The sequence below is a fragment of the Pseudochaenichthys georgianus genome, chromosome 7, assembly GCF_902827115.2.
Source record: "Pseudochaenichthys georgianus chromosome 7, fPseGeo1.2, whole genome shotgun sequence".
Lineage (NCBI taxonomy): Eukaryota > Metazoa > Chordata > Actinopteri > Perciformes > Channichthyidae > Pseudochaenichthys > Pseudochaenichthys georgianus.
In genome coordinates this window covers 19,843,785-19,865,879 of record NC_047509.1, presented here as the reverse complement: position 1 = coordinate 19,865,879, position 22,095 = coordinate 19,843,785, and the positions used below count along the sequence as shown (strand labels likewise).

At 45.1% G+C, this 22,095-nt stretch overlaps 2 protein-coding genes across 3 annotated transcripts; both read left to right on the top strand.

Moving 5' to 3' along the window:
* The first annotated feature begins 11,460 nt into the window (after nucleotides 1-11,460).
* On the top strand, nucleotides 11,461-13,842 carry dnajc22 (DnaJ (Hsp40) homolog, subfamily C, member 22). The gene is made up of 4 exons (XM_034086262.2): nucleotides 11,461-11,675; nucleotides 12,386-12,995; nucleotides 13,103-13,395; nucleotides 13,548-13,842. Exons 2-4 carry the CDS (start codon nucleotides 12,446-12,448, stop codon nucleotides 13,722-13,724), a joined length of 1,020 nt encoding a protein of 339 aa, XP_033942153.1. The 5' UTR covers nucleotides 11,461-11,675; nucleotides 12,386-12,445; the 3' UTR covers nucleotides 13,725-13,842.
* A 602-nt stretch (nucleotides 13,843-14,444) lies between these two features.
* On the top strand, nucleotides 14,445-21,296 carry ikzf4 (IKAROS family zinc finger 4). Of its 2 annotated transcripts, none has more exons than XM_034086261.2 (8): nucleotides 14,445-14,547; nucleotides 16,002-16,056; nucleotides 16,154-16,261; nucleotides 16,361-16,654; nucleotides 16,744-16,911; nucleotides 17,760-17,912; nucleotides 18,062-18,193; nucleotides 18,648-21,296. In XM_034086261.2, exons 2-8 carry the CDS (start codon nucleotides 16,017-16,019, stop codon nucleotides 19,460-19,462), a joined length of 1,710 nt encoding a protein of 569 aa, XP_033942152.1. In that variant the 5' UTR covers nucleotides 14,445-14,547; nucleotides 16,002-16,016; the 3' UTR covers nucleotides 19,463-21,296. The 2 variants fall into 2 exon arrangements, with proteins under 2 accessions (XP_033942152.1, XP_033942151.1); XM_034086260.2 differs by lacking the exon at nucleotides 14,445-14,547 and adding an exon at nucleotides 15,215-15,311.
* The last annotated feature ends 799 nt before the right edge of the window (nucleotides 21,297-22,095 follow it).

The window sequence follows — 22,095 nt, the reverse complement described above, 5'->3', positions numbered from 1 at the left end:
AATACAACGAAATCTCTCCCTGATCCAAGACTCATCTCACTGCAGGGTGATAGAAGGACACCCCATCTACTCACCCAGAAAAAATCAGGACATTCTGATGTGGAGTTTCAAAATAAAAGACCTTTGAAATCCCATATATGAGCTATCAGCCCTGTGTTTAGATAAGAATAAAACGAAATCTCTCCCTGATCCAAGACTCATCTCACTGCAGGGTGATAGAAGGACACCCCATCTACTCACCCAGAAAAAATCAGGACATTCTGATGTGGAGTTTCAAAATAAAAGTCCTTTGAAATCCCATATATGAGCTATCAGCCCCGTGTTTAGATAAGAATAAAACGAAATCTCTCCCTGATCCAAGACTCATCTCACTGCAGGGTGATAGAAGGACACCCCATCTACTCACCCAGAAAAAATCAGGACATTCTGAGGTGGAGTTTCAAAATAAAAGACCTTTGAAATCCCATATATGAGCTATCAGCCCCGTGTTTAGATAAGAATAAAACGAAATCTCTCCCTGATCCAAGACTCATCTCACTGCAGGGTGATGGCGGCCAGTCAGCTACGCTGGAAAATCTCCCATGAGCCATCTAGTGTTTATATATATCTATGGCTGGCTTGACCGCAGTCTGCTGTCGCTGCCCGGATATGCCATGCTTTGACCCGGTAGTGCCTAGCGGCCATTTTAGTTCACATGATGTTCATTCACTCCGCTTCGAGTTGAGACGTTCATCCACTCACTCATGTAAGACTGTTTCCACTACTGTTTAGTGTGTCTTTAATATATGTAATTGAATATATGTGTATTGGTCATGACATGCATGTATGTAATACTTTGTCAGCTTATCCTGCGGCATTGCTCTGTTTCAGGTTGTCGTCATCTTTGTCATTAAAGTACCAAGATTGACATTGAGGAGTGTGTTTCTTCATGACGACACCATGGTCATTGTTGGATGCCCTGTCCCCGGCTGCGAGTTCGAATCCCAAGACTTGTCTGAAGCACTCGTCATTGCTATATTGACGATTCATGGATTTAGCCACCAGCACGCAGCGCCTGTCATGGCCGCGCCAGCCCAGGCCCCGGCCCCTCACGGCCCGAGACTCGATCGGCCCAAAGTTGATTTGGGCGTGTCGATAGAGGAATGAAACGTGTTCATCCGCCGTTGGGACGTATTCCGCGCCGGCTCAGGCATAGGGGATGCCCAGGCCCCCTTCCAGCTGTTTCAGTGCGCTGGGCCTGTACTTGGAGACAGCCTGTTGAAAGCCGCCCCCGACGCTGCTTCCGGACCCTTGCCAGACCTAATCACCGTCATGCGTTCCCTAGCTGTCATCCCAGTCGCTACATGTGTCCTGCGCACCGAGCTACTTCAGCTCCGCCAGGAACGCGATGAGACATTCCGTGCATTCGCTGCCAGACTGCGGGGTAAAGCAGAGACATGCGCATATCAGGGTTTCCGTTAGCCGGTAATTACCGGTTTTTAGCTGGTAAAATTTATAAAAAAACGGTAAATTCAAAACCTGACGGTCAAAATGTCTGGTAATAATTAGGGAGGCTCCGATCGATCAGCCGCCGGTCATTATCGGCCGATATTCACTCTTAATAGTTTGATCGGTGCTCTCTATAAAGGCCGATCAGGAGAGCTGGATCTGATCGATATGGACATAAACGCGAGTGAAGTGTAACCGGACGCGAGAGAGAGATCAGATCGGCTGCTGAGTCTGACCGAGACACGCAGCTCTGCAGGATCACCTGAAGCCCCGCCCTCTGTTTAGCGGGCTGCAGGAGCTGCATGAGAAACTGACGTGCTGTCAGGAGAGAGAGAGAGGGGAAAAGAGAGGATCCGTTTCTCCCGTGTTATTATTCAAAGTTGATGTAAACTTCTGAATAATGTACGTTATCTACTACAAGTAGTTTGTTTGAATGTAATAATTATGTTGTTTGTTGTTTGTGGAATCATTTATTGAAAAATGAATCTGAATTTTTCGATCTGTTACGATTATAAACTGAAGCAATATAAAAATGAGCCCCGTGAACTGAGTTTTAAACTGAAGCATATCTGCTCATAGTCCGGTAATTACATGCTAACGGAAACTCTGCTACACAACTATTATTATTATTATTGAAATATGACCGGTAAGTTTCAAATTAGGCCGGTAAAATGAATTCTGCCCAGACATTTGACCGGCGAGAAAAAATCCTAGCGGAAACCCTGGCGCATATAATGCGGTATGCAAGTGTGGTAAGGACGTGGACTATACCGACCACATCATTCGTGATGTTCTGCTCAATGGCATTTATGACTCGGACATACGCCACGAGACGCTGGGGACACCTGACGTCCTGGTTAAGCCAGTTAATGACGTAATTGCACTCGTCGAGAACAGAGAGATGGCTCGTAACGCTCTCCCGTCGTCCTCCCTATCAGCCATGTCGTCATTCCGGCGCCGGAAGACGACTCCACAGACGAGCCCCGCCCCGAGCCCTGCGGACGGGGCTAAACGTGCCTCGTGCCCGGAATGTAAGAGCGTCTTTAACGTCTTCACGGAGGGGCCTCGCGGGTGGAATCCTAAGCCTCACCAGGTGTACATCGGCTGCTATAGGGCCCGCCGACGACAGAGGCGTCAACAGCCGTCGTCCGACAGTCAACAGGCCGCCATGGGGTCGGAGCCGGTTTCCCAGGTCTCATCGGTGCAAGCTGGGGCCCGCCCTGGCCGACGTCACAGGAGCCATCGCCGACGCCGCGCCCCTACGTCGCACGGATGTGTCAACAGGCAAGCACCTATCAGACTCGAGCACCACATCTTCTCCAAGGGCGAATGGAGACGGGCCAGGCTGAGAGACCACCCCCGAGCATTAATCACCATCTCGATGGACATGCCAGTCGAGCTGAGGGATGGCACCGGCAACCGGGGCTCGGCCGACGGAGCTCGGATATCCGCCGTCGCGGACACTGGCGCGCAGTCGGACCTTTGGTCGCTGGAGGAGTTCCTGGCCTGCGGTTTCTCGCGGGACGACCTGCGACCCGTCAGCCTCAGCCTGTCAGCCGCCAACCGCTCCCCTATATCCATCGAGGGGGCGTTCTTCGCTAGTCTCTCGACAACCTGCAGCGGGGGGCGTGTCACATCCTGCCGTTCCATGGTATATGTGAGCCGTTCGATCCGGGCCATGTACCTCTCCTACGAGTCGTTGCTCAACCTCGGCCTCTTGCCCGCGAACTTCCCGTCGGACGACGTTGCAGGGGGGCACAAGGAAAGGCGTAGCCCTGACACGGCTGACACGCCACACCAGCCCTTGTCCGTCAATGCGACGAGGTCAGCCAACGGCGGCTGCGTGGGGCCAGGTGACCCCCGGGACGCCCAGTGCACATGTCCTCAGCGCACGGTCCCCCCGGCGCGCCCTGTAGCACTGCCGTTCCCTTGTAAGCCAGAGAACAATAACAGGATGAAAGATTGGCTACTCGGGAGATATGCCTCGTCAACGTTCAATACTTGCCCCCATCGAGCACTACCATGCATGGAGGGGCCACCTATCGAGATGCACGTGGACCCCGCAGCTACGCCTAGGGCATGTCACACCGCGGCTACAGTGCCTCTACACTGGCAGCGGAGGGTCCACGATGACCTACTGCGGGACGAAGCCCTTGGGGTCATTGAACGTGTGCCATACGGCGAGCCTGTGACGTGGTGCCATCGTATGGTAGTCACTCGGAAGCACGACGGTTCCCCACGCAGGACCGTGGACCTCTCCCCCTTAACAAGTTCTGCAAACGTGAGACCTTCGCCACTGAGTCCCCCGTTCCACCTTGCACGCCGCGTCGCCACCTCACTACCTTCATCACACCCTTCGGCCGTTGGCGCTACACCAGGGCACCACAGGGTTTCCTGTCATCAGGGGATGGCTACAACCGTCGGTTTGATGCCGTCCTCTCGGACTATGAACGCAAGGAACGTTGCGTGGATGACACCATCCACTATGACACTGACCTGGAGCAACACTGGTGGAGGACCATCGACTTCCTGACGCGTGTCGGCCGGTCAGGAATCGTGTTGAACTCAGACAAGTTTCAGTTCGCGGAGAGGTGCGTCGATTTCGCTGGCTTCAGGGTGTCGGAATCTACCATCGAACCGCTCCCGAAATACTTGGACGCCATCCGGGACTTCCCCACCCCTGGCTCCACGACGGACATCAGGAGTTGGTTCGGCCTGTCAACCAGGTGGCCAACTACACCCAGTTGCGTGACACGATGGCTCCATTTAAGCTATTCCTCAGCCCACGCTGTATGTTCCTATGGTCCCCCGTTCTGGAGGAGGCCTTCCAGGCGTCCAAGCAAGCCATAATGGAGGCCATCGGTGAGGGCGTGGAGATCTACGACATGCAGAAGCGTACCTGCCTCCGCCCTGACTGGTCCATGCGTGGCATTGGCTACTTCCTGCTCCAGCAACATTGTCACTGTGCCTCGGGCATACCGGACTGCTGTCCAGGTGGATGGAGGATCACCCTCGTTGGCTCGCGTTTCCTGTCCCCTGCGGAGCAGCGCTATGCGGCCGTCGAGGGAGAGGCCCTAGCTGTGGCCTGGGGTCTGGAACAGACGCGGTACTTCACGCAGGGGTCCGACAACCTCGTCGTGGTCACCGACCATAAGCCGTTGGTGAAGATCTTTGGCGACCGTACGCTGGATGAGATCACAAACTCGCGTCTGTTTAGACTCAAACAGCGCACCCTCCCATGGTGCTTTGACATTGTGCATCTGCCTGGCAAGAGCAACTATGCCGCTGATGCCACGTCGAGGCATCCTTCCCCCTCGGGCTCAGCGAACGGCCTCTCATTGGGGCTGCCGAGCGGGCCTGACGCCGTGGAGTCAGCACTCATGGCCTCCATCCGCGACGACGCACGGGAGCTCGGAGCCGTCTCTTGGCCCCTCCTCGCACGGGAGACAGCGGCTGACGGATGCATCGGCCACCTCCTCCAACTCATCGAGCAGGAGGGTGGGATTGACGTAAATGACCCTGCCCTGGCGAGTCTGTCATCGGTCTGTGAGTCCATCTACGCACAGGACGGCGTCCTGCTCTATCGGGACCGCGTCGTGGTCCCCCCATCCCTCCGTGGGAGAGTCCTTCAGCATCTCCATGCCGCCCACCAGGGAACCTCAGCGATGGGGCAGCATGCCCGAGCCATAGTTTACTGGCCCGGGATGTCCGGGGACATTCAGGCCACCAGGGACGGATGTGCAGACTGCAACCGCAATGCTCCGTCACAGGCGGCTACACCCCCCCTGCCGTCCTCACCCCCGTCCACGCCATTCGAGGCGGTGTTTGCTGACTTCTTAGACTATGGGGGCCGCCACTACCTAGTTGCCGGGGACCGTCTCTCGGGCTGGGCAGAGGTCCTGAGCTCTACAGCGGGTACTGCCCTGGCGGGCTCAGCTGGCCTGGTCCAACACCTCCGTTCATTCTTCGCCACCTTCGGCGTACCGGAGGAGCTCTCGAGCGACGGTGGTCCGGAATTCAAGGTGAGCCACACTGAGGACTTCCTCAGTCAAACACCGTGTGTCATCCGTTAGCTTCCCGCAGTCGAATGGGAGGGCAGAAGTTGCGGTTAAGACCGCTAAGCGCCTCCTGATGTCCAACACCGGCCCGTCGGGCGGCCTTGATCAGGACCGCTTCCTGCGTGCTATGCTGCAGCTGCGAAACACGCCTGACCACGACTGCAACCTCTCGCCAGCGCAGATCATCTTCGGCCGCCCCCTTCGTGGCTCGCTCTCCTTCGTGGCTCGCTCTCCTTCGTGAACCGCCTCGAGAAGTTCTCGAACCCGCACATCCGCCTGCTATGGTGCGAGGCATGGGCGGTGAAGGAGGACGCCCTTCGGACCCGTATGTCCCGTACCACCGAGTCCCTGGGGACTCACTCAAGACCGCTCCGCCCATTGGCACTCGGCGAAAGGGTATTCCTCCAGAACCAGCAAGGCCCGAGCCCCCATAAATGGGACAGGTCAGGGATCGTGGTGGAGTCGCCGGGCCACGACCAGTATCGGATCAGGGTTGACGGTTCGGGACGTTTGACACTGCGCAACCGGTGCTTCCTCCGTGCCTATACGCCGGCCACACCCTGCGCCCGTGAGCAGCCGGCTGCGCCCTTGCCGCCGCCCGCTGCTCTGGACCATCAGCCCCCACCTAACCACCCGGGCTGGGCGACGCCCCAGGGGATCGCTCAGCGGCCGGCTGTTGGACCCCGCGACTCGGCTATGGGCGCTTCACCACCGGCACCTGCTGGTGAGGCGTCCTCTGACCTCACCGTTCCTACGGGTGCCTTCCTGGGCGCACCGGTGCCGCAGTCGGCGCCGATGCTGCCCCAGCCTATTCGGCCAGGCCGAATGAGGAGGCCGTCTGCACGTTACGAGCCCGAGTCCGGCAGCTGGATTTAGACCGTTAACCTATTCCGGCCCATAGTTTTCCGGTCTGGGGGGGATGAAGAGTTTATCGCCGGCCACTAGAGGGCAGCGTCACTGCTGTCGCTGCCCGGATATGCCGTGCTTTGACCCGGTAGTGCCTAGCGGCCATTTTAGTTCACATGTTGTTCATTCACTCCGCCTCGAGTTGAGACGTTCATCCACTCACTCATGTAAGACTGTTTCCACTACTGTTTAGTTACAAAGTAACGCGTTACTGTAATAATATTACTTTGTCGGTAACGGAGTAGTGTAACGCGCTACTTTTATAATTCAGTAATCACACTACAGTTACTAACATTGCCCCGACACGCGTTACTTCGTTACTTTCTAAAATCAGTCATAATCAAACCTCAACAAACACCTGCAAAGAACACATGCTAAGGTGAAGCTAACGCACATAGCTGTTGTTTATTTATATCACACACGTAGTCTGTTCTTCTTCTCTGTTTTCCGGTTGTTGCCTGTTTTGAATGACGAATACACACTACCGCCGCCTGCTGGTAAGGAGAGTTATTGTCACTTACGCATGCGCAGTTCGTACGTGCTCGGCTGAAGTCTTTGCGGTGTGCTCCAATCTGGCTCCAGTGCAACACATGGCCAACACGCAGGAGAACACGCTGACGCAACAGCGTGAGCAGAGATAGACTGCGCAAAATATACAGATAGCAGGAGACAGAGGACAGCCATGGTCAGATATGAAAACATTCAGGAGCTATCTGGATCAGTCTTATGCGACAATGGAAACTGAACTAAAGAGAACATTTGAAACTTTAGCAGTCTGCGTGATCTGCCTGTAGGGAGGGGCGGGCCAGCCCTGCGAGTAAAGTAACGAATTACTTTATGTAGAGAGTAACGAAGTAGTGTAATATATTACTTTTTTAAAAAGTAATATGTAATATGTAATATATTACTTTTTTTTAGTAACGACCCCATCTCTGAGGTCATGACATGCATGTATGTAATACTTTGTCAGCTTATCCTGCGGCATTGCTCTGTTTCAGGGTGTCGTCATCTTTGTCATTAAAGTACCAAGACTGACATTGAGGAGTGTGTTTCTTCAATATATATATTACATTAGCAGAAACATATGATAGTATATAGATTACATTTGTGTAAAGTTGCTGTTGTGCAAAATGTTCGTGGTTATGTAGAGGGGGAAACTAGAACTATGGAGCAGTGAGTTCTCTAAGGTAAACGTCCGTCATCAGTGTAATTAATACATCAGCATCATCGGTATCATCACACTTATTATGGTATTCATATACAAAGGTGAAGTTACATAATTTAAATAGCACAGATACGGATTGTATTGGTCATCACTTTGATGTGCACACGTAGGCTACTGTATACTCAGATCTGAGTGACTACACATGTTAAAAGTAAAAGTCATTCAAATAGTTACTCAAAGACAACTAGAAAAGTATTTGCATCTATGTATAGCTAATGTATCAAACGTAAAAGTAAATGCAGATTGGCCCATTTCAGAATAATATATATTATATGTTTTGATTAAAAGTATTGATGCATTAGAGTGTTATAATAGCTGGTAAAGGTGGAGATTGAGAATGTTTTAATATCTTTGTTTAATGCAAGGTAGCATGTGAATTTACTCCAGGTTTAACTAAAGTCTTAGGGTTGATTATGTATCACACCATTGTTCAGTAAGTAACCAAAAGTATTAAATGAATGTAGTGGAGTAAAAGTAACCATTTACCCCTGAATTGTAGTGAATTACAAAGAAGCAAAACATTGAAATACTCAAGTAAAGTACAAGTCTCACAAAATTGTACTTAAGTACAGTACTTAGAGTACATCTATTTATTAACTTTACACCACTGTATTTAAGGCATTGATAAATGTTAACAACTGTTGAAGTAGGTCTACTTAATAAGTACAGTGAGTGAAGTCTGCATTTGAGATGGATTTATGTTTTGAAGCACTGAGAGGCAAGTGAGAAAACTTAAAAAAGTACATCTGTTGATCCATTTTCAAAGTCTATACCTCAATCTCAATTGTTTTCAATCCTGAAGAACAGGTGAAAAAAAGGTTTTGCAAGGATAATCAATCAATCAATCAAAGTTTATTTATATAGCCCAATATCACAAATGTTACATTTGTCTCAGTGGTCTTCACAGTTTGTACAGAATATCAGTATGACAATACGACACCCTCTGTCCTTAGACCCTCACATCGTACAAGGAAAAACTTCCGGAGAAAACCCACAGTTTAAAGGGAAAAATGGGAGAAACCTCAGGGAGAGCAACAGAGGAGGGATCCCTCTCCCAGGACGGACAGACGTGCAATAGATGCCGTGTGTAAATTGAAAAGATAATACATTTGCAACATAGGTAGTCCAAATGTTTGGAAATGCATGTGTGTATAATAGGAAGATGAATCCACGAGGATATCCATCCAGGACCTATGATCCAGGACCACAGCCACGACTCAAGATCCAGGGCTCGCGATCCAGGACACAGGACCGCAGGATCATCCATGACTCCGGATCCCGGCGTATATATACACCAAAAAGAAAGAAATTTGGGGAAGCTGGGTTAATCGGAACATGAGAGTACACAGGTATAGACAGAGAGAAGGAAAAAAGTAAGATGTCCCCCGACAAACTAAGCCTATATCAGCAAAACTAGGGGCTGAATCTAATCAGCCCTAACTATAGGCTTTATCAAAAAGGAAGGTCTTAAGCGCACTCTTAAAAATGGATAGGGTGTCTGCCGCCCAAACACAAACTGGAAGCTGATTCCACAAATGTGGAGCTTGATAAGAAAAGGCTCTGGCTCCCATTGTACTTTTAGAGACTCTAGGAACAACCAACAACCCTGCATTCTTGGAACGCAATGCCCTAGTGGGACAGTAGGGTATAATGAGTTATTTAAGGTAAGATGGCGCCTGCCCATTAAGGGTTTTGTAGGCAAGAAGAAACATTTTAAATTATATCCTGTGTTCTATAGGGAGCCAGTGTAAGACAGCCAGAACAGGAGTAATGTGGTCCCTTTTCCTAACTCTGGTTAGTACACGAGCTGCAGCATTTTGAATCAGCTGAAGCAACTTGACTGACTTCTTGGTACATTCTGATAATAAGGAGTTACAATAATCCAGCCTTGAAGTAACAAATGCATGGACTAGTTTCTCTGCATCGTTTTGAGGCAAGATATGACTGATTTTTGCAATGTTACGTAGATGGAAGTAGGCAGTCCTTGAAATTGATTTTATGTGGGCGTTAAAGGATAAATCTTGATCAAATATAACACCAAGATTCCTTACACTCTCACTGGAGGCCAAATTAATGCCATCCATAGTTAGTATATCTTTAGATAATTTGTTTAGTAGATTCTTCGGGCCAAGTACAATAACTTCAGTTTTGGTCGTGTTTAACATCAAAAAATGTAAGGTCATCCATGTTTTTAAGTCCTTAAGGCAGTCTTGAATTTTATTTAGATGATTAATTTCATCAGGCTTGATTGATAAATATAGTTGAGTATCATCCGCATAACAATGAAAGTTTACAGAATGATTCCTTATAATATTGCCTAACGGAAGCATATATAATGTGAACAAAATAGGTCCGAGCACTGAGCCCTGTGGCACTCCATGGCTAACTTTGGTTTGCGTGGAAGATTCATCGTTGACACCAATAATCTTTCCAAGTTTTAAAACAAAAGTTTTTTTCTCCAATGAGGTATAGGGGGAAATGTTGAAGCAGGGGATTGTTTGTTGTTGCAATATTACTTTCGGCCACAAGATGTTCACCATGAGTTTGAATCATAGGTTTTAATTTGAACCTTAACACATATGCATACTGTGTGTCAGCAAGATATGACATGACAGTAATGTTTTTCTTTTGGCTAAAAATTCATTTTATTGTTGCTAATCTTCTGCTGTTGTTATTATTGGGAACATGGGGTAGTGGTGCACACAACAAAAATAATCTTGAAAATAAATCTGCCCAATGTTTTGCAATGATCATGGAATACACTTTGTTCCACTGTTCTGAGATCATAAACAAAGGAGAACAATTGTTTTTGTGTACAGAGTAACTTAAGATAAATCAGTGTCCTTTCTCGTACACGTGTCCACCTTTTCTTTACCTTATCAGTTCAGATGAACAAACGACCTAAATGGACTCTGACCTGAGTTTCAACAGTCACATTAAAACAATTACTAAATCAGCCTACTATCACCTAAAGAATATATCTAGGATTAAAAGACTAATGTCACAGCAGGATTTGGAAAATGCTTTTATCTTCAGTAGACTGGACTACTGTAATGGTGTCTTTACAGGTCTCACTAAAAAATCTATTAGAAAGCTGCAGCTGATTCAGAACGCCGCTGCTCGAGTCCTCACTGACACTAAGAAAGTGGATCACATCACTCCAGTTCTGAAGTCTTTACACTGGCTTCCTGTGTGTCAAAGAATATATTTCAAAAATACTGCTGCTGGTTTATAAAGCACTGAATGTTTTGGGCCCAAAATACATTTCTGACTTCCTGCTAAATTATGAACCATCCTGATCTCTCAGGTCTTCAGGGACTGGTCAGCTTTCTGTCCCCAGAGTCAGAACTAAACATGGTAAAGCAGCGTTCAGTTATTATGCTCCAAATATCCGGAACAAACTCCCAGAAACCTGCAGGTCCACTGCAACAGTTATTACTTTTAAATCCAGGCTGAACACTTATCTTTTTGCTGCTGCTTTTAATTGAAACTGAGCGGTTGTGTTTCGTTTTTGGTTAATGAACATTTGGCGCTAGTAACCCCAGGGAATCAGTGTCCTGGCTGATTTTCTCTGTGTATGCTGCTCAGGACGTATGTGCCATACAAGCGTACACAGCTCATGTTCGGAGAAACCTTAAAGAAAGGCATCAGTAAAGTGGAACTTCTGTGAGAACTATTCATATCTTAAACTGCACTGTAACTTTTTATTCATGTACTTTTTATTAATGTATTTTTCCTTTTAATGTTTATTTTATTATCTTTTCTTTTTAATGACTGTTTTTATGCCTTTGTCTGAATGTCTTTCATTTTTGTAAAGCACCTTGAATTGCCTTGTGTTGAAAGGTGCTATATAAATAAACTTGCCTTGTCTTGCCTAAATGATGATGAAGCCTCAGCGTAATTTCATTGTCATGATTCAAAGTCCAACTGTTGCAATAACATGCAACAACTTCAACTGCTGAAAGAACAGGAAAGGATTCATGGGGATAAGGGGTTAAGTAAGTAACCTTGTTTTATCTGCTAAATAAAATAGATCTTAGTTGTATTTTTTTTTAAATAAATACATTGAAGGGGGCAGACTGATATAGCCTTTGGAATAACTGTGGATTGGTTCTATAAACAAGGTTGGGGCATTTGTCAAATTCTGACCTTTTGTAAAACATGTGAGGTTTTTTCTATGAAAAAACACATCTAAAAACATAGTCAGTTACAGCCGGCAACATTTTCAATCATGTAATGGCATAAAATCATGAGCTAAGATAAATCCCTCTTATATAATATATTATTTAACCAGGAAAGAGATTAAAATCACTTTGCCGAGATACCAGGAGCACACACGCCATTGAGAAAACACACTGACAGTGACATGTACAACAATGACTTTTGAAAGAGGTAAAATGCTTACATAATGTAAAATAGCTATCAGCAGGCAACACAGCATAACAGAGAATCAGAGAAGTAATGTGACAAATGTACTTAACATTGTATGTACTGTGTTTTGATTCACCGTAGTTTATTGGTTATGTCTATTTGTTTTTTATTTTCGATTATAGTATTAGTCAGACCTCATATTTACACTATTTTATTACATGTCTTTCTTTTGTCTGGTGTTCAGGGATTGTTATGGTGGGTTTTCTATGATGTGGTTTTGAGATGTAAAAAATGCCATAAATGAAGACTTAACTATTTCCTTTTTTTGTTGTTGCAGGTACTCATGAAGGAGGACTTATATTGAACTGTCCAGGAAGTGATCCACCAAGGCCACAGGATGGCAAAAAGTGTCATGGTAGCCTATGTCCTGTGGGCAATGGGTGGGCCTTTGGGCCTTCACCATGTATATTTAGGAAGAGACAGCCATGCTCTGTTATGGATGCTCACCCTGGGAGGATTCGGGTTTGGCTGGGTCAGAGAGTTCATACGTATTCCTGCATATGTTGGCGAGGCCAATCAAGAGGCAGAAAAAGACAGAAAAACACGTCCCACTATGGTCCTCCCACCTGTGAGCCCTGTCAGATTTGTTGGACAGGTGTTTGTTGGGATCTATTTTGGCACCGTGGCTCTGATTGGACTGAACTCCCTCAGCTTATTCTACTTGATTGTCCTGCCTTTATGTGTGGGTGCAGGGGTACATCTAGTGTCATGTATCGGCCAGCAGACCTCCGATCTCAGGAAAACATTGACTACTTGTCTCATAACCTCCCCAATATTCTATGGCAGCAGCTTATCCCCCCTCCCTATAAGCCTGGCTGCCAGTGTTACTGCTGCATCGCACCGCAGGCACAGACCTCCACCGCCACCAGGGAGCTCACAGAAACTAGGTGAGAACACCTCACAAGACAACACCATCAGTTCTACTTGTACTTTCACTGTCCCTCACCAAACCTTTAAGATTCACTATAATTAAATGTTCTTCTGTCTTATTTAGGACCACGGATTTACAGGCTTGGTCTGGCCTGGCTGGCCTTCTCTGCTCCGCTGGGTTACTGTATTTTCCATAACACCACAGCCACACTGTACTACCTGTCTGACTGTGTAGCAGCACTGCTGGATATGTTCTGGTTCCTGCCTTGGCTCCGAAATGTGTTTGAGTACATTCTTTTAATGCCATATCGGCTCTTGTGTGTAATTACTGGAGGGGGTTACTATGAAGACGCTTGGAGGAGGATGTTGGAAATACTTTTGAAAGATTACACTGAGAAAGAAAAAGAGGCTCTGCGAGTGAGTAAACACATACCTCTGAAAAGGCTAGGTGACATATATGCCTTAAGGTGTATACTGTGCATCAGTCTGAGCATTTTTAGCATGTAAAGCAACTCATCTGGCTTTGTCATAATCTCAAAACTGTGTATGTACACATATTTGTGTTGCAGGTCTTGTCATTGGAAATAGAGGCCTCCCTAGAAGACATAACACGCAGCTATAGGGAACTGGCCAAGACATGGCATCCAGACCATAACCCCAGCAAGGATGCTGAGGCCATGTTTGTGAAGATCAATGAGGCTTATGAGATCCTTCTACGACGGCACAAACCTCAGAAATTCAAATAGTACCCTAAATAAAGTGAGACTCTTGATGACATTGATTTTCAGTCATTTTTTATATTCTGTATTGAAAATCAATCAAAAAAACAAACAAAAAGACTTGGCATATTTAGTCTCAAGCAGCACTTTGCTGCCACCTTGTGTTGTTACAGGTGTAATGTCACCATAAACTATTTCATCACAATAATTGTACTTGTTTCACTGTGTGCTTTCTTGCTATTACATGCTTGCCTAACAACACCAAGTTGCCTACATATCCTGTAATTTGAGAGCATTTCAATCAAAAAAAATTAAATGATGTTATGTTCATATTATTATAGCTAGTTCAAAGACAGACGCCAAAAAAGGGAAATAACTTGTAAAAAAAAAAAAACCTACTCCATCCTCTTGCATTTCCGGAAGAGGCCTTGATCATAAACTGTCTGCATTTGCTTTGAATAACTTGATAACATGTAGCAGGTAAACTGGCCTCTGTGCAGCCAGTGTGTCTTTATCCAAACAAAAATGTATGCTCATCAGCCAAAATAAGTCTGCCTATTAGTTATTGCCATGGCAAACATAACATCACATTTGTAGCACCTGTACACGAAGCTGACATGCATCGATGCATTCGGCGATCACTGAATCAAGAGCTCTGTTGTACAATTATTCGGTCTGCATCCCAGCATGGGCCCGGAAGTTGTTTGGGATTCCCAGGTAAAAAAAAAAAAAATCCCGGAGATGCTGTCGTCGCCTGGGAAAACAAAAAGCCATCCAGACAATTAAAAAAGGAAAACACCGATCGGTCGCCAGGTAAGGTGAAGGCTTGTGGACTTCACCGCGGCGCTCGGTAAGACCATCCGTCGGTTTTGATGTGGAAGTGCGGCATGTTTTTGAATAGTTGGTTGGGTGAATACCATTTGTCGTGTGGTCGGGTGCCATAGCAACGGCTCATGAGAAACATTGTATTGCCCTGGCCGGTTTGACGTGCTCGATGTTGGATGACAGCCGCCTTCATGCGGACAATTTGGACTGGGGCAACTCCTGCAACAAATTGTCGTGTTGTCTAGCCGCTGTCTCGACCGTCTATGAGCTGATTGGTGTCATACATTAACGGAGCACATCCACCAAGCAGCTACAACAAGTAGCCACGCTTATGGCAGAAGAAGAGGCATGATAGTTATTTGAACATGTAAAGCAGTATGTTTTATAGCACAGTCGCCCTGAAAGGACTGTCAGACAAGGGTTGTCGCTGGTGCGCGTCCCCCCCCCCTTTATTTTTTTTAATCGCCGTGCCCTGGTGTGACTGGCGCGTCTCCGGGCTGCATCAGCGCCTGTTGCTCCCCATGCGCGGCCAATGCCAGGATATTCATTTTCCCTGCGATCCGTTGTCTCCGCCCCCCTTCCCGCTTCACAGTCTCCTCTGTCCATTGTTGTTGTCATCCATTTGAGCAAAAGGTGCAGCATCTGTGTTATTTTTCTGTCAATTTTTTTTCCATCATGAAAATAAACCAAGCTTCACCATGACTGTGGTCACAAAAAAATCAACATGTTCTCTGGAAACCTTGTTACTCTACACCGCCAATGTTGAAAATGTGTTGCATACCACTTGAGGTAACTGCACTATGTAACCTAGAATTAAAAACCCAAATGAATAATTATTATCCAATTACAAGTATGCAGAGGGGGTGGACAAAATAACAGGAACAGTAGAACTAAAAAATATATATATATCCTGTATTCTCAAAAAAAAATTAGAAGGTTTGTGAAGCCTTATAATTACGGAATATATCATACATATGCTGGATACTTTCTAACTTGGATTTGCAAAAATCTTTATTGTAGCCATAAAGTAATGTTCTTATCCATACGTATTCTTTCAATCTCTGTCTTCTTGTTCTGCTCTATTGCTTAATTTCCGTCCTTGAGACAATGAGGTTTAAGATGTTCCAGCTATTTTGTCCAACCCTGGAGTTTTAACTCCTCCTCTAAAACTTTAAGTCTGTATAAATGTGAGACTTCTCATATACATTTGCTGGCCACGGCATGGAAGAATCTACATGATACATAAGGGCAGAAGTTTACTTAGTTAATATATAACAGTGAACTAAGACACTTAGATCCGAAAGCAAAGAGCTATATCTTTGCTATTCTTATTCTTGTAACAAAGAGCTGGTAAGGATATTTTATATGGTAAGCAGCCAAGTTGATATATGCTATTTTCATGTGATTAACATTTAAGAAATTAATTCAACAACAATTTGAAAATAGTAACATTTAGATTGTTGTATCCTATTTTTGTAGGCATCTGGGGAGAGAATGAATGCTGATGACTGCAATGGACGCTCATATGCACCAGGTACATTTATATGTAAAGAAGTAACTTTGTATATTGGTAGGTACAGTCTCCAGGCTTCAATGTTTCCCTTAATAACATGGGCATTATTGTGTTTCAGGTAATGGAGGAGAATCATCTACGGAACAGGATTTTTATAGCGGGTCACAGGGCCCTTCAGTAAGATCTCCAAACAGTCAGCAGTCCTCACCACACCGCTCCCTTAGTGGTCAGTTATTATACCCCGGCTTTCATTGTGGTCCCATAGTCTGTATGAAATGAATATTTTAAGTTAATGAGGTTTTTTTCCCTCACCCTCTCTACTCAGAAAACTCCATCAAGGTCGAGCTGTGCAGCGATGATGAGTCACCAGATGCTCCACAGCCGGAGAACAGAGAGGCTGTGAGGGACGATATCAGGAGGGATGACCCCATGGAGGAAGGGAGCACAGAGTACGCTAGGGCTGGAAAAGACGGAGGAAGCATTTACAATGACATGGCCAGTCCAAATACTTCTTCACCAGGACCTATCCGGCTCCCCAATGGGAAGCTCCAGTGTGAGGTGTGCGGGATGATCTGCATTGGACCCAACGTGCTGATGGTGCACAAGCGTAGCCACACAGGTGAGGACAAGCCAACAAGTACATTTTAGAGACAGAATACTACCTTCAATGTCATTAAATCCTCTGTCCATTTATCCATGTGTTCATAGGTGAGAGGCCGTTCCAGTGTAACCAGTGTGGAGCTTCCTTCACCCAGAAGGGGAACTTGTTGCGCCACATCAAGTTGCATTCAGGAGAGAAGCCTTTTAAATGTCACGTCTGCAACTACGCTTGTCGCCGGAGAGACGCCCTAGCTGGACATCTGCGCACACATGCAGGTAAAGTGAGCTTTAAGTGCCAGACAACAGGAACTATCATCAAAAGCATGAAGAGCTTTTTCATGTACCTAATTATTTAGTGAACCTGATGGATGCAGTTGTCCCATAACATTATTATTACTTGTATTATGAAGAAGGCTATAAAGTGTGTAACAGTGGGGATTCATTAGAACGGCCCCTTCTGTGAAGAAAGTAGGAAGTCATCTTCACCAGAATGTACTGTAAAACACATGACTAAATATGACATTTAACAGTTTTTGAAAACAGGAAATCCTGTTGGCTCTATAGATTTTGGAACACACATTCAACAGGTGTTGACACCCTCTAGTTACAGTAGGTCTTGTTTGGTGGATTTCCTCGGGTCTCAGGTTCATTTTCGAAGAAAAGATTCTTGCAAACTGGATTTCAGCGAATTGACGTCAGTCTTTTCGATGGCTTTCGGAGAGGAAACGTTGCGGTGAAGGGTGAGGCGTTTTCTGTCGTCAGTGGCGAGCAATATAAAACAATTTCAGGAATTGCCAATCAACGGGGAAATCCATTTTCTCATACCTAGCCATAAATAAGTTATATTTTACAAAAATCCCCTCCAACAAACACAATAATAAACATCACCACTATGGGTTTAGGTTTGATCAACAGTTTCCTTCGTCTAAGGTTTTTTTGTTGGGCCAGATAGTGCCTTCATTGATAGGTAAAGGCGGAGGGGGAAGACAGATGGAAAGACGTTCTATGATAGTGAGTTGAACCCGCATACTTGGCAGTGGAGACCACATATGGGCCGCTGGCAATAATCACTGAGCTACCCGCATATCCGATTTAATATATTTTCTGAATTTTCTGAATTGTAGCCTCTTCTCCAACCGTGGGCAAACCTTTCAAGTGCAGCTATTGTAGTCGCAGCTACAAACAACAGAGCACACTGGATGAACATCTAGAGCGCTGCCATAGTTATCTGAAGAGTTTGGAGCACCAGACAGCAGTCGGCGCACAGACAGCACAGGGTAACATATCAAGCAATCATGAAACTCATCAACAAATGTATACGTTTCTGCATTGTTGTAAAAGCAAATAGATTGAACAAAGAAAGTTTAACATATTTATGCACATGAGTTATTTGGTATATTGATGACTATGTGTTTTCTGTTTTAAGGTGAAGAGTCAGTAAATATGGAGACAATTACTAAAGCTCTGCTCCAGCCATCCAATGAAAAAGTCCAGTTTGTGGATAGAATGGCGATCAGCATCACCAAACGCAAGAGGTCAACGCCACAGAAGTTTTTAGGTAAGTTTATTTTTGATAAAGACAATCCATGTTTGTCAGAATTAGTAAGTAATCCTTTTTAAAATGTCCATTATATAGTTATATTGATATGTTTTGTCTAATGTCAACAGTTGTCCTGCAGTAACAAGTCAGAATCGATGTTAATTGTTATAATGCCTCCGCATCAGCGTTGTCAATCACTTTCTCATTCTTTACATCCATTTGTCCCATTCTCAAGAACCCAATATCACAGGAAAGCATTCAAGTTTTCTTTCTTATTTGGCACAATAACATCCACTGAAGGATGAACCGATTAGATGTTGGTTGTCAAAAAGGTCAAAGGTCACTGTGACCTTACCATTTTTTTATTTTCTGTTCCTCAATCATTTATATGCTGATCATGACAATCTCAAATAAATTCAAAGCATTCGACCGCGAGGCGGGAAATAGTGATTATTGATATTCCTTCTCACAGGTGAAAAGCACATGCACCTTGACCTACCTGAAGCACCTTATGAATTGTCCTCCGGCTCTGAGAAAGAGGGGGACATCATGAGCTCTCAGACAGCAGGGGACCTTGTTGGGTTGGCTGGTTCCCGTCTCCAAGGCAGCAGGGGTAAAGGGGATCACCTTCAGCCACCTGCCCTGTCTCAGCTCGATCCTGCCTTCCTGACGGAGCTACGCACGGTTATGGGCTCAATCAGAAGCAACGTGAATCCTCAAGGTCCCAGAGCACGTGGTGGGGGTGGGCTGGTGGCAGTGTCACTAGGCCTCGCTGGGCATGAGGTAGGTGAAGGCCGTAATGACCAACGCTCAGCCCCCAGCCACACTGCCTCGCCCAATGGCTGCCCCGACTCTACAGACACAGAGAGCACAGCAGAAGACCAGAGCACAAGGGCTACAGCCCCGACAAGTACCTCCAACAACCACCACCTCCACTACCAGACCCCAGCACTGTCCCGCAACCATCCCACTTCCAGCCCCAGGCGGGCCAAAGACTTGGAGTGGGAGAGAGCGTGTCCTGTGCCCCCCACCATAGCAAAGAGGAACCCTGTCTCATCCCTTTCTTCCAGGGGGACAGTGCAGGTGTTAGACAGGGATGGCCGGGCTGTGAGCTCCTTCCACTGCCAGCACTGTCGCATCCTCTTCCTTGACCATGTCATGTTCACCATCCACATGGGTTGCCACGGCTTCCGCCAACCCTTCGAATGCAACATCTGTGGCCACCGCAGCCAGGACCGCTACGAGTTCTCGTCTCACATCAGCCGCGGAGAGCATCAGGTGGACTGAGGAGAGGGGATAGTAGACAAATTAGGAGAAGTGACTGTTGCGCTTTAAAGTTGTAGGCTCCTGTTTGTTCTGCACCAGATCAGTTGCTTTAAATCCCTAGTGTAGGTAGAAGGATATGTGGTTTTATTGTGAGGATATTTATTAAACTAAAGTGAGTAAAACAATCTTTTTACCGCATCATTTAAAGTTCAGTGGAGGCAAAATACATTCTATGATTGATTGCACTCCCATATCAAATCATCTGGCAAAACAACTGGTTTTGCTTCAAAAGTGCCTTCTTTGGGGATTTCCTCTCGACTTAAAAAAAATGGAGGGGAAGTGGTGCTCAAAAAAACTTGACTAGCCATCTTTTACTAAGTGATTTAGTTAGCACCTTTTAAAGGTCATGTGCACAGGCTGTTAAGGAAAGCATGGCATGTACATTTTATTAATTCTATTTGGTACGCTAAGAATGCACTAAGAGCTTTGTCTTTGTGGTTGAGGAGGGTACTGTGTCGTGGGTCAGTTAAGCCTAATATGCACTGAGAGCTTTGTAGCTCTGGGTTTAGGAAAAGCTTTTGTCAGAGACAAAGCACAGAAATGGATTGCCTTAACTCTTACAGTAGTGTGTTGCTGTGGGAATACATTGTTTACAGCATGTGTGAAGTCACCTCAATGCTTCACAGAGAGACAACGCAGTGAGACTATCAGGACAAAATGAAATTGTGAGGGGAAATGAACTCGAAAACATTTTAGGGCCTTCAGGGTTCAGGCTTAGAACAGTTTTTTAGGATTTTAAAGTGAGCCTTAGAATACTGGTGCAGATCAGACCAGGAGCCTTGTCATGAGATGGCCCAGAGTGCTTTTACAGGATTGCACTTTTTAGGTTCCCTGCTTATATATGAACATCCTTGCCTAATCACTTGATGGCTTTACAATTTGTTTTTTGTTCTACTGCACTGATAAATTGCATAGTAATCACAATAATTGATCATCTAATTTGCAACACCAGTGTATTTTTAACAGAGCTGACATTTTACAGAAACCCACCATGTGCACTGGTTCTGTGGTCTACACTCAAGTTTGCTGCAATGTGTAACTGAGAATTAAAAAATCTGTTAAACTACAATCGTTATTTTGTGGTTTTGCACTCAGCAGGTAAGGCTGAGTTTTTAAACAGTTTGCATAATGAGAAAACAAATTAATTTAATTAATATTGAAAAATTAACAAATCAGTTTGGATCTGTCAGTTATCCCTTGTGATTATCTATTTAGTGTTGTTTGTTTTAGCCTTGGTGTATTTAATCAGCTATATTCCAAATCTTATCCAGCATATTCCTCAAGTCCATGAAATGTTACCTCCTGCTTCTTTATTGCACCCTAATACCTTATTGCTACAGTATGGTGAGTTATCTGATAATGTTAATATTGGGAACATGAATGACACCAAACTCAGTATTCTTACTTGTTATTGTTGGTTTGCTGCTTCATAGTTTAACTTAATTTCCTTCGATTGCAGGCTAAAATATACTTGAAACTGTTCGAGAAAAAAGTAACCTAAAAATGCACTTGGTTTGATAAATAGAGAAATGTGTGTGAATGGAATATAGCATGTGTGCTTGTCATTTTCTGCTTTTCACTGGATTGCGAATTATTTTTGAAAATGTGAAGTGATTTCAAGAAGTGAAAATGAGGCATGGGTTTTTGTCTCCTTGTGTGGACTTTTCAATGTTATACGATATTTTGTGAAAGATGTAACATGACAAAACACTTTACCTCAAAGTTAAAGATGTAAAACTGCCTCATTATTTTAACAAGTCGTGTTGCTTTTCAAGATGTTCTTGCCGTTACAAATGCGTGCCCCTTGATATTCTCAAAACTTTTTACTGTCAATAAAGTTGAGTTTATTGTTAAAGTGATTTTCTGGTTTGACTTATACATTAAGAGTTTTTCCATCAGTTTCTCAATGAACAAAAGGTCTTAAAAAAACATAAAATCGTAAAACATATTATATATTGTCACCCTAAAGTAAATATTATGTATTTATCTATTGTATTTTCCAGTGTTGCTTTAATATATATTCTTAACTAGTTTTTAATATATTTGAACTTTAAATTGAATGTTAAGCCTTCAAAGATAAATAAGCAGTTAATTTCTTCCGAGAAACACATTTGAAAACAGGAAAGTGTTAAAAATGAATAAGGCTTAAAATAGTCTGCCTTATATTCACACCGACATTTGGCCTTTGTGACTTTTGTTATGTCAGATTCAGGTTGCTTTTGACCTTTTTCCCTCTGCAGTGGAAACTCTGTCTGCGGCGGCTCCTACATACAAATTCCAGGTGCAATTCAGAAAGTACATACAAAAAGACAACCCTTTCAGTGAATGGCAGCAATCAGAAGTGCAAATAACCAAATTATGTAAAACCCACATACGAAAACACAGCGTATTCTTCCTTGCTTTGACAACACACATTGCTGCAGTGTGTGACCTTAAATTGAAGTGAACTGAAGGAGAGTTCAACAATGTGTTTTAATTTGAAATGTTTCTAATCCTTGACTACAATTCATAACCACTTCTTAGTGTGTCTATCACTAGATTTCGAGAGACTTTTGTTGTGTCAGTTTCAGGTTGGTTGTTTCTGCAGTGGAACC

Coding starts and splice junctions, on each gene's coding strand:
- dnajc22 (XM_034086262.2), top strand. CDS start 12,446: ATGGCAAAAAGTGTCATGGTAGCCTATGTCCTGTGGGCAATGGGTGGG. Junction 12,996..13,102: donor AGGGAGCTCACAGAAACTAG/GTGAGAACACCT, acceptor TGTCTTATTTAG/GACCACGGATTTACAGGCTT. Junction 13,396..13,547: donor AAGAAAAAGAGGCTCTGCGA/GTGAGTAAACAC, acceptor TTTGTGTTGCAG/GTCTTGTCATTGGAAATAGA.
- ikzf4 (XM_034086260.2), top strand. CDS start 15,282: ATGTTGAAAATGTGTTGCATACCACTTGAG. Junction 15,312..16,001: donor TGTGTTGCATACCACTTGAG/GTAACTGCACTA, acceptor CTATTTTTGTAG/GCATCTGGGGAGAGAATGAA. Junction 18,194..18,647: donor AACGCCACAGAAGTTTTTAG/GTAAGTTTATTT, acceptor TCCTTCTCACAG/GTGAAAAGCACATGCACCTT.